This window comes from Populus nigra, chromosome 5, assembly GCF_951802175.1.
Source record: "Populus nigra chromosome 5, ddPopNigr1.1, whole genome shotgun sequence".
NCBI classification, from domain to species: Eukaryota; Viridiplantae; Streptophyta; class Magnoliopsida; order Malpighiales; family Salicaceae; genus Populus; species Populus nigra.
The window spans coordinates 17709288-17726951 of NC_084856.1; the positions used below are offsets into that span (position 1 = coordinate 17709288).

The 17664-nt window shown below is 33.1% G+C and overlaps 4 protein-coding genes across 4 annotated transcripts; 3 read left to right on the plus strand and 1 right to left on the minus strand.

Moving 5' to 3' along the window:
• Positions 1–862: 862 nt before the first annotated feature.
• Positions 863–1970, plus strand: LOC133693166 (putative GEM-like protein 8). Its single transcript, XM_062114325.1, has 3 exons — positions 863–1166; positions 1268–1542; positions 1630–1970. Exons 1-3 carry the CDS (start codon positions 956–958, stop codon positions 1825–1827), a joined length of 684 nt encoding a protein of 227 aa, XP_061970309.1. The 5' UTR covers positions 863–955; the 3' UTR covers positions 1828–1970.
• Positions 1971–6879: 4909 nt separating this feature from the next.
• LOC133693125 (GEM-like protein 4) lies at positions 6880–7960 on the minus strand. Its single transcript, XM_062114260.1, has 3 exons — positions 7653–7960; positions 7274–7548; positions 6880–7188 (listed from the first exon to the last, which is right to left on the minus strand). The coding sequence occupies exons 1-3, from the start codon at positions 7858–7860 to the stop codon at positions 6985–6987; spliced, it is 687 nt and encodes a 228-aa protein (XP_061970244.1). The 5' UTR covers positions 7861–7960; the 3' UTR covers positions 6880–6984.
• Positions 7961–12557: 4597 nt separating this feature from the next.
• Positions 12558–13205, plus strand: LOC133694846 (NDR1/HIN1-like protein 12). Its single transcript, XM_062116544.1, has one exon. The coding sequence runs from the start codon at positions 12558–12560 to the stop codon at positions 13203–13205; it is 648 nt and encodes a 215-aa protein (XP_061972528.1).
• A 3446-nt stretch (positions 13206–16651) lies between these two features.
• Positions 16652–17263, plus strand: LOC133694477 (NDR1/HIN1-like protein 12). Its single transcript, XM_062115996.1, has one exon. It carries the CDS (start codon positions 16652–16654, stop codon positions 17261–17263), a length of 612 nt encoding a protein of 203 aa, XP_061971980.1.
• The last annotated feature ends 401 nt before the right edge of the window (positions 17264–17664 follow it).

Genomic DNA, 17664 nt, shown 5'->3' on the forward strand with positions numbered 1-17664 from the left:
GCCAACACTGCACTTGTTCAGCAAAAGCCCTTTTAAGCCCCCCTTTTTCTTATCTTGATGTCAAAAGAAGGATAACATCAGAAAGCTAAAATGCCAACTCAGAAGGCATCAACGCCACACTGTCAAAAGACACACCACAATGCTTTGTTTGGATTTTGCATGATTTAAAAGTTGTCCCCACATAATTGGAGTACTGTTAATCTTCTTGGGCCCCTTCTCATGATGGAATTAACTTGATTTCCCCAAAGATTGCCTTCCTTGAATCAGGGCAAGGACGAATTTACGGGGTGGCCTGTTCCTCCCAAAGCTTGACAATTTTTAAGAATCTTCCCTACACTTCTAAAATTCTCAAGGAATTGTTATGAAATAGTCCCCCAAAATAAAAATTATGCATTTTGGCCCTCCAATTTGTCAAGTCTAGATTCGTCCTTGAATCATGGCAGTCTTAAATTTCGTCGATACACAAATAAACCCTCCACAAACCATTGAGTCTTTTTCGTTGCTGTTGTTGTTTCTTGGTATAGCAGAACGGAACAAAAAACAATGGCTAAATTAATTTCTTGAGCAAGTGACGACATTAATTCTACCCTGCCCCAATTTTTTCTTTTTTATTCCCCTATAGTCTAGACTTGTTCATTCTCTATGAAAAGAATTCTTGCACAGCGAGAGCCAAGTTGTTAAATAGAATTTCATAAAAGAAGATTTGGGCCTTTGCATAACTCCTTTTCTGTAAGCAATCAATCTTACCGAGTCTTCCTTTATTTTTATTGACGAGCCGGCCATAGATGATTCATGCTGTGACCCACCAGCAACAACCTATCCCTTTAAATACCTTTGCATAATACAAGATTTCTTCAACCATAGGAATCAAAGCATCTCTTCTTATAGATATCTGTTCTTGCTAATAACAAAAGACACAAGAGGCTAGAGTAAATTTCCAGTCTTTCCATCAGAAATGAAGAACACATTTCAGGATCAAGCTTTAGGACTTCCAATCAACTCAGCAGCATACACTGCTAGGAGATCGCCCCTGAGATACTTGCCAGGACCTGATGGCCAATACCCTCAGGCATATTTTAAACAATGCAAAGCAGACTCGATGCTTAAGATGATGAACAAGCTAGGAAAGAAAGCAGACAATTTTGCAAATGGTGTTCGAGAGCATGGTAACTACTTTTCTCCTGGAATCATCCAGTCTTCAAATTTCATGAGTTTTTACTTTATCCTAACAATGGTCTTCCTATTCTTGATACTTTTGAAACTGCAGTGAGACTAGGGCCAAAGATTAGTGAAACAGTCAAAGGAAAGCTGAGCCTGGGGGCTAAGATTCTTCAAGTAGGAGGGGTGGAAAAAATCTTTAAGCAGTTATTTGTTGTTAGCGAAGATGAAAAACTGTTGAAGGCTTCCCAGTGCTATTTGTCAACAACAGCAGGTCCTATTGCGGGCCTTCTATTCATCTCCACTGAAAAAGTCGCCTTTTGTAGTGAGAGATCAATCAAATTCTCTTCTCCGAGTGGAAAATCAGTTAGAGTCCATTACAAGGTAACTTCAACAACACGTATTTGAATAATTTCTCTCAGCTTTTCTTCCTCACACAATGTTTTAACATTTTACATGAATATTTTGCAGGTATTGGTTCCTCTCAAGAAGATAAAAATGCTTAACCAGAGTGAGAATGTAAAGAAGCCATCACAAAAGTATATGGAACTAGTTACAGTGGATGATTTTGAGTTCTGGTTTATGGGATTCATAAATTATCAAAAAACTTTCAAATATCTTCAGCAGGCAATGTCTCAAATCTCAGATGGGATGAATGTCGCTTTCTAGCTAGTGACTTAAATCTTCTACCTCGTCAGAAATTCAGAATATTAAGTTCATGTAGAGAGCAAAACTAGACAGAACTACCGTACTGTTATCAAATTTTGTTAGTGAATGTATAAATTCTTAAGAAATTACTGTAATTAAATTCTTGTGAATATTCTATGATTTTCAACAAGTTTCTGGCCAGGAAAACAAAATGTCATCTAGAGACAAGTTCTGAAATGCATGTCAACATTTATAATGTCACTAAATGTTTTCCTCATTAAGTGTTGAAAGGTCGAAATATAAATTGGGGAATCGAATCCTAGCTACAGAATGATTATTCAAGAGTTGAGCAACCAGCATATATATATATATATATATATATATATATAACAATCCCATCCGAAAAATAAATATATTTTCTCCATCTTTCTCAAAAGGAATACTAACCATGCCCGCCCGCACCATGTACAAATTAATCAGTCGGCTTTCCCTAACGTGTTCTTCCTTTTAAGCACCGAATACTTTCCTTGAAATGTGAAGATCTACCACCCCATTACTAAAACACCTTTCTTTGATGCACTCGCTGATAGATAGAGGATAGAAGTTCATTTTGTTTCAACTTGGAAAATTGCATTGGCTTAGGTAAGTAACTTTCAGACGTTCAATTGTGAGTTAGACTAATTTCATAATTGGAATTCTATTAACTAAATTGTGAAACAGGCTCTTCATTTTCAATGGAAGGCAAGGATTCCTTCTCTCTTTCTTTATATTCAAGGAAGAGGTAGTTTCCATGATGAACCGCCATGTATGCTGCGAACGTATTTCTTAGCACAAAAAGCATGGTAGGTAAATCTTACCATTTTATGCATGAGTAATCAAAGGCACCGCAACAACAATAAAGGCATATCCACTGACTCACAATAGACATTACTTAAAATATTTTTTGGTGGTGGTAAAGAGGTCCAAGTCTTGTCTGTTGAAATTGAACGAAGTATCAGAAGAATACACTTGGTGTCTCTTGTGCATGACTCTTTCTTTAGGCATATAGAGCTAATGGAAATAAAAGGTTCCAGACACTAAAATATCAGGAAAATGTTATGTTTTTCGCCAAGAAAAAGAAAATAAGATTATGACTGTAGTGTCTGATACAATGTTTCTCTATAAGATCATACATAAATCAAGAGACGGTTAACCAAAGGGATTGTTCAGTTAGTTAATTTACTTTATGGTTATACTTCTCAATGTGGTCTTGTAAATCATACAAAACTTGATTGATTCGTAAAATATCCCTAATTAGTTGGGACAACTTTTAGCCTTTGCTTCTTTTCTTTTTTCGGTCCAGACATGCAATCTCACAAGCATTTGTCTGTGCCTCTCATTTGCTCGTACATTCCAACCCTGTGGTGGTATGGAATTTATTATTTCGAGCTGGAATTCTATAGCTTTCTCTCCGATGCCAATTCTCTTTTTAAAATAAAAGATAAGAAAAAGGAATGGGAAAAGGATGGTGCAGAACAGAGAGATTACTTAAACTAGCTTACATGCAAAAAAGCTCACAATCAGTGATGCTGTTTGAGTTAGTCTTTTACCTTAGATTTCTTCAGATTATAAAACAAAATCTCCTCTTTTCCCCTCATTAGCCATAAATCCATAAAATGGCTCGTGGCAGTTCCCGGAAATTATAATCAGGGAACCATTTCTACGAGAGAAAATCAGTAAATTAAGGACTTGGACTTTCAGTAAATTCACGACAAAAATGCTCAAGGATTGGACTGTCTCCGAATCCTCCTTTCTAATTAAATTCCATTTTTTAGCAGGACATGCGATTTGGCATTTGAACCTTCATTTCTTGGAAATGATCACTAGCGTGCACAGTTCCAAGGAACTGAGACTCAAAGTTTGGCTGTTCTACAGATATCATACCACCATATTTCACGAGAAATTTGGCCATTTCTTTGCAAACAAGGTGCTAGCATCGGTTATTTATTAATGACTTTGAAATTTACAATAGAGCATTTCTGTAATATCTGAATCTAGGACAGCTAGCACAACTTTCTATGAAGAATCTTCTTATTATATCAGAAGGTAGCTTTAATTGATTAAGGGGCAATATGCTCGATTGGTCAAAGAAAAGAGTATGAATAAATTAAGGGCCACACGAAAACAAGACAAGTTCCTTTATGATTATCTGGAATGCAATCTTCTTAGCTTCCTTTTATCATTCTTTAATAAAGTTGATTTATTTAAACTAGGTTTGACAGATTGGACAGGAGGCCATGCAGATACAGATGTCTATTTCAGCATTAATCAGATCTTGGATACAGACCAACAGAAAATTACTGTATCTCCACACTAATTGACATTGTTCGCTTGAATAGTACGTAATGGTTCTTTTTACCTCTTCATCTAAAAGATTTAACATTAGTTGTCAAGATCTTTTTATAAGATACATTTATTATTACAAAATTCCACGAGAAAAAATAAGTCTTCTCTCATATCAATAACACAGTGAAATAACTAAAATACCTTTGAAAATAAAAAAAAGTTTAAACCTAGCTTCAAGAGACATTTTAGGATTTTTCACAATGTTTTTTTTTTGTTATTATAATGTGATCTGTGAGGCAATTTAATATTTAATTAAATATAAAAAAATAATAAGCAATTGAAATGAACAGTAAAACAACAAAACTATCCTTAAAAATAAAAAAATTTAAACCTAGATTCAAGAGGCTTCTTTGTCTTTTCACAACGATTTTTTCTTTTGAAATTATAACATCAGTTTAGTGGCACTTTGGTATTTGAATAAAAAAGGATATGCGTGTGTGGCTTATCCAGAGGTGCACGGGAGGCGCCCGTATCCTTTGTGTGGCGTCTCCTGGCATCCAAAAATGCCTTACCGTTGTGTCGTTAGAAGCATTGCTAAATCCTTTTCATGTTGGTGCGGTGTGCGTCTTTGAGTTTTTAATCAATGGGCCTTTCTTTTTTTTTCTTCATTTCTCTCTTTTTCTTAAAAAAAATTACAACTTAACCCTCTTGATTTTTTATATTTCAACTTCAATCCTTATTCCTTAGATTTTTAAGTTTTGGTCTTGGTTTTTTTGTAAAAGTTTAATTTGTTTTCAATTTAATCATTTAATCTCAATTTACCAAATATTATATTCTTCAATTTGATCCTCATTCTTTGAATTTCTAAATTTTTACCTTGGCTCTTTTGTAGAAGTTACACTTATTTTCAATTTCATTATTCAATTCAAATTGATGGTACAATGTTTTTCAATTTAGTCCTCATTGTTTTGATTTCTATTTATTTTTCTTAACCTTTATATTGTTTATGTTAATTTTGACCCTTTTTCTTTTCAATTTTACCCTTCAATCAAATATAAAATTTATTATGTATTTTAATTTTGATCCTCATTCTTTTAATTGTTATTTTTTAATCCTTTTGTATAATTAAAATTTTTTTTTAGTTTCACCCTTCAATATTTAATTGGTTGGAAATTAGACTTCATGATTTTCCAGATTAGATACTTCGGGTCTAATGATTTAGGTCACAGGTTTGAAAAGTTAACATAAGTTTTTTTTTTAAGCAAAGGTTTATAATTATCTTTTTTTATCGGTGTATTCTAATCTCATTATCAGGGTCACAGGTTTGGCGAGATATCTGGGGTTGGTTTGGCCCCGATTACCATAGTTACAGGTTTGTCATGACTAGTTTTTGTATGTCTTTTTTTTACCCCATTTTAAAATCTAAATGTTATTTTTTTACTAAAAAAAAACAACAACAACAATCAGGCCAATAGTTAAACATAAACACTAAAGCTAGTGTGTGTATATGTGTGGTTGGATTCACAAGGCGCAAAAAAAGAAAATAAGTTGGAGATCCACCTCTCCACCTTTTTTTTGGCATTCTTCTTTTCTTTGATGATCCACTTGACAGGTATTGGCTTCTTTTCACTTGGTCTAGGAACCAATTTTAATGTGTTATTCTTTTCAATTGATGTAATCTCCTCATCTATAGCCATTTCCATTTTTCATCCTTTATTGCTTCTTCAAGCACTATAAGATCACATGTAGCAATGTGACAATATAATGTTACATCATCATCAATAGGATTAGTTACCTCATATAAGTTACCAAGGCTTCTCATCTTTCTTAGTGGATTTGATGGAGTGTAACTACTTGAGCTTCCATGAGAAGAAGGAGAAGGAGAAGTTAAGTTCGTTGGTGTTTATGGAGGTGTAATTATAAGTTCTTGATAATCTTTATACATTTCCTTCTCTTCATCAAGAATCAGTAGGAAATCATATTTCTCATCATCATCATCTACCTTCTAATCTTATGCTCCTTCTTCATTGAACTCAGCATCTCTACTAATCACTATCTTTCCTTCATTAGGGTTGTAAAACTTGTATCTTTTGGACTTTTGATCATAACCCACAAAGATTTTTTTTTTTCATTTAGCTTGTTCATTACTTGATCATCTACATGCTCATAGTCAATGCTTAAAAAAACTTTCAAGTGATAAACACTTGGCTTTCTTCCACTCCATGCTTTTTATGGAATCATGCCATTCAAACTAAAAACAGTAATACAAAGTCAAAAGGCTCAAGAACAAGAAGATTGAGAGAAGTGTATATTTTTATTAAATGTTTCTCTTTAAACTCTCTTTGTTATTCTTTCTCTCTTGTGCTACTAAATAATATTGATTTACAAGTCTTTTATAGATATAAAGTCCTAAATAATCAAGGAATTAAACTAATACAATAAAATCTTAATTTGAATAGAAATTATGTTTTGTTGACTAAATCACTTGATCGTTTCTCAAACAGTTGACCACTTTAATTTATTTCACTCGATTACTCGGTCTCAACCAGTCGACCTGTTCTCAACCGGTCGACTGGTTCAACTAATTTTAAGCAATCAATTTACTTTCAACAATGAACTTTCAAGAATAGGAATTAGGAGGCATCTTTCTTGATTTGCCATACATTGCAAGACTAGGCTCTAGATTACATTTTCATAACGCTTTCTTGGTAATCTATTCAGAATAATCACAGGAAATAAGTACAGTAATTTCTCACGAATTAATATTTTCATTAACAAAATTTTGTACAATGTACTTCTGTTGAGTTTAATTTCCTATCTTAATTTATACAATATTCTGGTAAAGCACAAGATTTAAGTCACTAGAGTGACTTGCAGCTCATCTGAGATTTGAGAGATTGCCAGCTGAAGATATTTGAAAGTTTTTTGATGGTTGAAGAAACCCATAAACCAGAAGTCAAAATCATCTACTGTAACTATTTGCATATACTTTTGTGATGGCTTCTTCACGTTCTCGCTCTGACTAACCCTTTTTATCTTCCTGAGAGGAATCACTACCTGCAAATATTGATGTAAAATGTTAAAACAGCTTGTGTGAGGAAGAGACAGAGAGAAATGAAGCTAATATGTTCTTGTTAGTTACTTTGTAATGGACTCTAACTGATTTTCCATTCGGAGAAGAGAATTTGATGGATCTCTCACTACAAAAGGCGAGTTTTTGGTTGGAGATGAACAGAAGGCCTGCGAGAGGACCTGCTGTTGTTGACAAATAGGATTGGGAAACCTTCAGCAATTTCTCGTCTTCGCTAACAACAAACAACTGCTTGAAAGTTTTTTCTACCCCACCCTCTTGAAGAATTTTAGCCCCCAGAGTCAACTTTCCTTTCACTGTTTCTGTAATCTTTGACCCTAGTCTCACTGCAGTTTCAAAATGATCAAGAATTAGAAGACCAATATAAGGAAGAAGGGATGAAATTTGAAGACTGCATGATTCCTAGTTTGGCAAGGAGAAATATAATTACCATGCTCCCAGACACCATTTGCAAAATTGTCTGCTCTCCTCCCTAGCTTGTTCATCCTTTCTAGAATTGAGTCTTTCTTAGTTTTTTTCAATGCAGGAGGATATTGGCCATCAGGTCCAGGCAAGTATCTCACTGGGGATCTCCTAACTGTGAATTTTCCTGAGTTGATTGGAATTCCAATAACTTGATCCTGAAATGTGTCGTTCATTTCTGATGAAGAGCTGGAATTTTCTCTTTGCTCTTTGCTCTTTGCTCTTGTCTATCTTGTTATTTGCAAGACCAGATATCAAGAGAGAGAGTCGCTTCCTATGGTTGATGAAACCTTGCACATGCAAAGGTATTTAAAGGGATAGGTTGCAGCTGGTAGGTCATAGCTTTTTCCTTGCATGATTCACCGACGGCTCATCAATAAGAATAAAGGCAGAGATGGTAAGTTTGGTTGCTTACATGATAAAAAGTTAATGTAAAAAGGTCCACATCTTCTTTTATGATATTCTATTTAACAACTTGGTTCTTGCAGTGCAAGGATTCTCCTCATAAGGGAAATGAATAGGTCCTGAGGAATAAAAAAAAAATGGAGGCAGGTTCAAGTGTCGTCACCCTGCTCAGGAAAATTGATTCATTTTAATATCAACTGTTTTATTTCCTCGTTTTATACTAAGAAACAGAAAACAAAGTATAGAGCTTATTCACATTTTTCCCTTCTCAAAATTCAATATTGATTCAAGGAAGGCAACTTTGGGGAAATTAATCGAGCTTATCCCATTTTGAGAAGAGGCCCGACAAGGTTAAAAAAAAATAAAATCTGGACGGTGCCTTTTGAGTTGGCAGTTTGTCTTTCTGATGCTATCCCTCTTACAGTTTTAATTAAAAAAGAAGAAGAAGAAAAGGGGAGCTTAAAAGGCAACAAGATATGGTAATATATATGTCATCCATTAAACCACAAGAGCATACAAATTACGTCACCAACTATTAATTAGTAGAATATTGGAAACACATGCATGACGTCTTGCAGCAATGGCTCACGCAGATAGAGGTAAAACAAGTTCCTGTCCTTTTGTATTTTATCATGCAAAAGTGGCTAGCAGAAACCTAGTCTTCAGCTCAGCATTTTCTTTCTTTATACATGGATCAAGGATGGAGTTCTTATTCATACCCAGGGTCTTCATGACTTCCAGGACCCTAGACTAGAGTTAAGAGCCGTCACTGTTCAACCAGTGCCTTATTTGCATTTAAGTGCTTGGTGTTTTTCTGACATCAGAATTTATTACAAGTCTGCAAATTTCTACAGAGAATTTGATTAATCTGTGCTAAAAGAGAATGCCCGATGAAAAAGAGCAACCAGTTCAGTTGCTGGTTAATTACTGGTCAAAAGAGAAAACTTTAAAAATAAATTAAAATAAAACTCCATGACTAAAAGTGCACAAATCTTATCCGGAAAAGAAAATCCAATCCTTGTGGCTTCTCTCCTTTTCTTTTCCAGTACAGTCATAAACATTTACCTCGTCGACATCTCTCTGATTTCCGAATGCCCATATCAGCACTACGTACGTCATGATAGGGAAGACTTTGCCTTAATGGGAAAGGAAAGAGATGCAAATGGAGGGATTCGAAGGGCGGCATCACCTTGTGCTGACGAAAGACATGATGAGTTGTACTTTAATGCCAACATGGAAAGAGATTTGCATAATCAAAGCCACGCCACGCCAGCCCCTTTCCCCACCAGCTAAGCAAGAGCCGAATATGCTACTTTAAGCCAACAGGAAAGATATTTGCCACGTCAGCCCCTTCTCCCACCTGCCAAGTAAGAGCCGAATGTGCTATATGACACACACTAGCCAACTCTACCGCGCTTTGCTGCTTGTTGGATGAAAAACAAATAATAATAATAATAATAATATATGACGTTAATAATGTGTTTTCTATCATTATGGAAAACTTTTAATTATAAACCCACAAGTTGACGTATATATCTAATAAAATAAATAAAAGATTACTTATTCCAAAAAAAAAAGATTTTATGAGATAATAAAAATCAAAAGAAATTAGAATAAATTAGATAAGTGGCTCACGTTACACTGTAACCAACCCAAATTTTTTATAGCATGAAAAAAGTATGTTCAGGCGATGATAGTATTTTCAGTTGATAAAAAAGATCTAAAACACGGGCCATTGATTTGATTGGATTTTATAAGTTCAATTAATTTAATAATATAATTTTTAAGAAAAGTATCGATATTAAATAGTGTGAACAAAAAAATTGACAATAATTAACTATAAAAAAATAAGTTATCAATATCATACCAAGAAAGAAAAGATAGAAAAGCTCATAGGAGATTCACCATCGCTCCATCGTGGTCACTACAACACCACCAGAAAGAGTTCACTAAGATGATTTTAACGCCACTACAAAACACTATAGGACAACACTAAATAGATTACATATGGCATCAAAGCAACAACCTAGAAAGCAAACCAAGCAAAATATCATAAAGTATGCATCTCATGTTTATATTTAATTAATTTAATTTTCATTGAAAAAAGCTAAATTTAACAAATAATGAAAAATAAAAAGACCTAAGATAACCCAAGTCATTTTAAAAAATAATAAAAAATTCTATAGAAAGAAAATAATAAAAAAATAATGGAGCCTAATCTCCAATTAAATAAATGTTGAAGATGAAACTTAAAAAAAAAAAAAAAAACCTGATCTATAAAACCTAAGTTAATTTTCCAAACTCGTAACCCAAAAAATCCTAGACTCATGAACAATTAAGAATCTCAATTCCCAATCAATTTAATGTTAAATTATGAAATAAAAAAATTATCAATTTAAAACAATTGCCTAACAAACCGAGACGAATCTCTTAAACTTAGTTTAATCTTCCAAACTTACAACTCATGCTCAATTAAGAAGATTAATTCCCCCACCAATTTAATATTGAAAAAATCAAAAAAATATCAATTTAAAAATACTTTCAAATTAAAAAAATAGCAATCAAAAGAACGAGAATCGAATTTGATAGAAAAATAAAATTAAAGGATGAGATTGTAAGAAAAATTCAATTTTAGAAAATATCTCAAATCAAAAAAACAATCAAAAAAATAAGGATCAAATCCAATAGATAAAGAAATTAAATGATGATAAAAATGAAAATAAATTTTAATTTTATAAATTATTTCAAATAAAATAAATAATAATTAAAAGAAAAGGAATCAAGTTTGAAAGAAAGATAAATTGAATGACTACTTTAAAATTTAGAGACTCGAGCGCGGAAATTTCAATTAGACCATAGCATCGAATGATTAATTTCAAAGAAAAAATAAATAAAAAAAATAAAAGGTTGTTAGGGCTAAACTGGAGATTTGTTAGCTTAATTCCAGGCATAAGCTGTTAAATTTCAATTAAACCATAGCATAAATGGATATCCAACACAAACCACTATACGAAAAACTTAGTAGAAAATGTCACAGATGGAACTAGAATGACAAAATTGATAATATTACTTGTGAAGTCAAAACTCGTTGCGAGATCGACTTGTCTTCGTCCAAAGAATATTCAAAGTAAACCTCCACCGCGCGTGTCTGTAGGTTGGGCAAGTTTTTCCCGCAAATTTTGAATTCTGTTAACAATCTGCTGTTGAATATAGAGAATCCATTCATTAGGCATCAATCAAAAAAACAATCAAATAAGAATAAGATGGCACCACAAATTGGGCTGATCAAACTTAGATAATGGCTCCTCTGTAAGAGGCCAGTGATGCTGTGATGGAAATCAGGCTTCTATTCATCTTCTCATCGTCTAAACCAACCCCTTTGGGGCTTGCACAGATGTGCTGTTAAAATGATGAGCAGAGTGTCCAAAGGACATCAAGCACAGCAGATCCTGTCGATGCCCAAATAGCAAGTAAACTATGTAGGAAAGTATTTCCAGCTGATCTAAAATATTTCCTAACTTATTTATGCATGGTAATTTTCCTATTAAGCAATGCACGCATTAAATTGTCCTAGGAAAGTCATAAATAATATTTTCCTAATTGAAAAAATTGTCCCCTAGACGGTATAAATTTATGTGTAAATATAAATTCCTTTCTTTGGTTTCAATCGTCGTCTGAATTAAAGCTCTTTCTCTACGTTTATTCAGGTTAGTGATTACTGTTACAAACTCACAATATTGCAATCAGTTTCAGTAATCATGCATGTTAATTAGTCTTTACTGTGTAATTTTATTAAAAAGTTATGGGATGACCAATAAAACCCTAATCCTGTGTTGCTTTATTAGTAAGACGTAATCACTTTTCTTTGTCTTATAATCGAGAAACCATCTAGACTTCAATCACCTTAATTTGATGGTCTGTCTTGAACTATAAATCTTAGGATGTATGGCCATCACACTCCATAGTCCGAAAAATCAGACTTTCGGCTACAAGATAGGGTTGGAAAGTATTGAACTTGCAATCTTTAGTGGTTATTACTAAGTTATTATATATTATATATGCAGTGATATCTGTGCACCCTTGGGGTTGAATTTATTGCAAACTCAAATATTAAATCTATGTATCGTATAATAATCTCTCTTTTTTTTTCGAGTCATAAGTAGTGGCTTTATTGAAAATCAATGCTAGAGTCAACGTGCCATACTCTTGCAACTAGCTTGGTTTTGTTAACAGCATCAATCAATCTGACCATATATAGAAGTTAACCAAGCTAGAGGCTAGAGGCTAAGAAACCGAGGATTCAACTCATGTAATACATTGGATCAGGTAGCTTGAATGTCTTCAACTGATGTAATACATTGGATCAGGTAGCTTGAATGTCGTATAATAATCTCTTCAAATCTGTATACAATAAAGATCTCATAATCAATATTGTTTCTTGTGTATTTCCACAGTTAGGAACATCATTATGGAGGCTCCAAAGGTTGTTGTCAGAGAAGTTGCCCAGATCCCCAAGAAAAAGAGCTATTATTTCTACCTTATATTAGGTGGTGTTGTTTTTCTCATCATCTTGGGAATAACAATCACGTTTTATTTGGGCATTCTGCCACTTCCTCATAAGCCTCAGTTGATCCTCGACGAAGCTAATATCGGTGGCTTGAAATTTTCAGATCCAAACTTGCTAACTTGTAACATGCAGGTCACTTTATCTGCAAAAAACCCTAACATCAATTATGGGATATTCATTGAAAAGCTTGAGGCACGTGCATTCTATCAAAACCAACAGATAACTGTAGCAGCTGAGCTGCCTACGAATTACGTAAGTCCCAAAACGGTCAACGTGTGGCCTCCGTTTTTGTATGGCAATGATGTACTAATTCCTCCACATGAAGCGGCTAATTTGATAGTAGACTTGAATGCTGGCAACTTGCCACTCGAAATCAAGGTTGATGGTAGTCTGAAATGGAAGGTTAGCTCGTTCACGTTTGGAAAATATAGATTGATGGTGAATTGTCTGGCCGATATTCCTCTTGGCAGCAAGGTTAATGGCACCAACTTTGAGTCAGGAGTCAAGTATGTGTTAGACCAACCTTGTAAGCTGCGATTTGAGAACTGATTTTTGAGGCAACAATATTAATATAAAGGGAGTTGTTTGTGAAATTTTTTGCTTGATTATTAGAGTTTGATAATTACAGGTACTTGAAATCTATATATGCTACATTTTTCTGTTCAGTTGTACATGAGCTTTCAATTATAATTTTTTTTTAAAAGTACGTTCAGCTTTGATTTGTTAATTATTGATATGGTTTTAGATGATGAGGAAGTTAAACAAAGATTTATAACTTTAGATAACAGCACAAGATTTAGGACTAATTAGATTGATGTGCTGTGGCTTCGTATTATTTTTTAGTAAAATAATTAAGTGTCATTAATGCATTTTAAAAAAGAAGAGAAATATAATAATTCGGGTTATAACTCTAACCAATTAAATAAGTTGGTTTTATTTGAATCATATGAGAAAAGGTTTAAAAAAAAAGAGGCAACAATAATAAATGGAAAAACATATATTAAAAAAAAAAGATCAATGATGACCAAAATAAACAAAAAAATAATACACTATCAACTTGAATTGAAGAATAAAATTAAAAATAATAAAACTATTATAAAAGATCAAACTGAAAACATAAATGAAAAAATCAAAAGACCAATATAAATCAAGATATTTAATATTGTAACACGGGTCATTAATCAAGTTGTGTTTAATGAATTTGTTTATGAATCAATTTGTATTAGAGATTGACAACCATATAAAATTTATTGAAATAAATAAAAGAAAAAAAATATTATGCAAGGTTTACACATATTAAAAGCATTATAAAAAATAAATATTTAATCTATATAAAATATTCAAAAAAAAATTATATGTGAATCATACTAACCTATGCAAAAAAATAAACATGCTTAATATAATTAAAAAAATAATTGCTATTCAAAGAAGGCTAAAAAACCCATAAAACCATAGAGAAGTGATATTAATTAAAACATAAATTTAAAAATTATTTAAATATAAAAAAATTAAAAAAAAGTAGTGAGGCCAAGCACTACTAGGCGTGGTAAACCAGGCCTGGTGCCTAGCCAAATCAAGAAAGGCCTGTGTGCGGACCTGCAAGGCTAGACCCACTCGCACGGGCCTTTAATTATTTTTTAGTTTTACGGAGCAGACAACGCGTTGTCTTGAAATCCTAAAATCCGACTGCTAGTGTAGCTAGAAAATAAAGTTTTTTAATCCAAAAACTCATTTTTAAACCTTTTTTTACCCAAAACACCATAGTAACCTTGTTAAACCAGTTTATGACCTTTAAAACACAAAAAAACAGCCCAAAACCTGAAATCAAAAATCTTTTTAGGCTCAAATGTGTTTATTTATGTGTTTTCAAGGGACAAAACACATAATCTTAACCTCCCCCCTCATTATATAGAACCTTTTAAAATAAAAATCGATTGTTTTAGTGGTCGAAATATTCCCCAACAGCAACTTTCTCTCTCTAACTCGAAGTTCAGCGACCCCTTCTCTCTCCTCCGCTCAAAAAAGAACTAAAAAGAGAAAAATAAAGTTTGGTATCAAAATGTATTTCTTTAAAATTATAGGGACTGGTCACCTAATAACTAAAAAGAGATGAAATTGAATTTTTGAAACAAATTTTGTATCTTCCATCTATATTACCCGTGTTTTTCACTTCAATCCTCTTGATTTCAATTCAAACCTTTCTCCTAAAAAAACATGCAATTAGATGCTGATTTGAAATCAAAAAGGCTCAATATTTATAGAAAGAAAAAAATTTAAGGACCAAAATAAATGTTTTTAAAAAAATACACTATTACAATCAATAATGAATTGTGAAAGGGTGAATAGTTAAAATGTTTACAGTGTTTTATCCACAAGCTTTAGTTTTTGTTAATAAATAATTAGGGCTTGAATGTGGTTGTTGTCTATTTGATTTTGAACTTTGGAATGGAATCCTTATTTAACATGCGAAGTCTCTTATGATTTCTTCTTTTTCTGTTTTTCTCTAATTTCCCATGAAGAACAAAGGGTGAGAATTGAAATATAGGACTGATATGGATTCAGATATTTAGTTTTTGGTTGGAGAGAGTAAAATATGATCAGAATGCGAATAAAAGAAGATGATAATCTGATTGCTTAATCCTTTGTTATTAGCTAATTGATTGTTATCGATAATCATTCTTATTCCATTGTGTGGTTGTCTACATACACAGACCATAATGTTTAGAAATATCAGTTTCATTAATCATATATATTGCTCGGAGCATGAGAGGATTACATGTAATTAACAATTCTCTCAAACACTAAATTTTAATATTACTTGAATATTGGTTTGAATTTCACAAAAATAAAAGCCTGATTTTTTTTTAATAATTAAGAAAAAAATATAAACAAGAGGCGTGGAAAGAGTTCTTCACGAGCAAAAACGACAAATGAAGTGAATAGGAAAAAAAATTAATGTATACAATTTGTTTTTCGTAGTCTAAAAGTACACCTAGCATACACCGCCATTTACAAACCCTAATAAAGCTTAACCACGCATCAATGTTTCCTAATTACTTCAAATATTTCTATATAGGATTTTGCATTCATTGTCTTCAGAATTTCTTAACTTATTTGTTGTGATTTTCCTGTTCAGCAAAGCAAGCATCAAATTACCTTAGCTAGCATTAAGAAAAAATTAAACCTAATGAGCAGTCATTAAAGAAAATCTCGCAAGTAAAATCAAGATCTGTCGCCACATATATATATATATTCCATGCATGCTTTGGGTTCCTTCAACAAATTAAGTTCGCAATATTCTCCAAAAAAAAAAAACCTAGCTCGTTCATTATCTTCTTCTTCAATTCAAGGCTTTCTCTGCGTCTGCTGAGGTTAGTGTCTGCTGTTATAAATTATTTCTCAGATTCGAAATCATACACATGCATATTAGTTAGTCCGAGCAGTAATTAAAATTAATAAAATCATTTCATCAGACTTCTACCAATCAGTATCGTTCGTAGATGGGTATGCCTTATTTTCATTAAAAACAAAAAAAAAAAAAGATGGGCATGCCTTAAACCTAAACCATAGGATTTATGGCTGTATAAAATCCATACACATCTAAAAGCATGCCTTCAGCATTGTGATGGCTACAAATTAAAGAGCACTAGAAAGTTGTGGATCTGATTTTTAATTATAGATATAATCAGGTCCTGGGTCATTGCTTTTCTTCTTCTTTTTTTCATTACAAAGGAGAGAGGCTGAAACTCTTTGGGGAGGACGACACTAATAGCGATTGAGCTACAAGTTTTGATACTTATTAGAAACATATAATATGACATATGATCATGCTCGCATTCAAATGGAGAAATATGTGTTCTCCCTTCTGGGGTTAAACCTTTTTTATAAATTAATTGTATCACAATGTCTTCAAAGTTCAAACCTGTACAATAACTCGGTCTCAACTTAATCAATACTTATTATTGCTGTTTCTTGTGTATATCGTCTTCACAGTTATGGACTCCACAAAAAATGATGCTCCCGACGGCAAAACGAAGGGGCGCTTCTGTTTTTTAGCTTCTGGTGCGCTTATTTTCGTTGGCATCGTAGTCTTGCTTTATCTTACCCAATTTCAGCCCCATAAGCCACGGTTTATCATTCAGGACGCTACTGTCTACGGCTTGAATTTTTCAAACCCAAACTTGCTAACTTGTAGCATGCAGGTCACTTTATCTACAAGAAACCCTAATGCCCATATTGGGATATACTATGAAAAGCTTGATGTACATGCTATCTATCAACACCAACAGATAACCCTAGCAACTGCGCTGCCTAGGACTTACCTAGATCACGAAGAGGTCTCTGTGTGGTCTCCGGTTTTGTACGGTAAAGATGTACCGATTTCTCCACTTGTGGCTGCTGGATTGATGGAAGACTTGCAATCTGGCTGTGTGTCACTCGATATCAAGGTTTATGGGAGGCTGAAATGGAAGCTTGGCTCGTCGATGATTGGCAAATATCAATTGATCGCGAATTGCCCAGCTTATATTCCTCTTGGAAACCCAAGTAAAATGGAGTCAGCAGTCAAGTATGAATTTGTGCAGCTTTGTAAAGTGAAAGTTGAGTAACTGAGCAAGGCCAGTATTTAACTAAATTCAGCTGATGCTACCTTGCTAGGGTTTTTTTGGGGCACAAATATTAAGAGCTAGGAAGTTTATTTGTGTGATTTTGAGTTTAATCAGGGTTAAATCCAAGTGCATCAAAAAAATTATATATGTTCGATTAATATATAAATTTTTTTATATATTTTCGGGTAATTAATTTGAGCTTTAATTTGTTATTAATGATTTTATATGAGATAGTTCAGTGAAGATTTTACCTTTAAATCTATAATAGAATCTGATTCTATATGATCATGTTTTATAAATTATGTTCGATTAATGTACGCATTTCATCATATATGAGAGAGGAGATTAGACTGCTATAGTGCATGGTTTTTGTCCCTTTTTCTTTTGTTCTTGAAAAACTA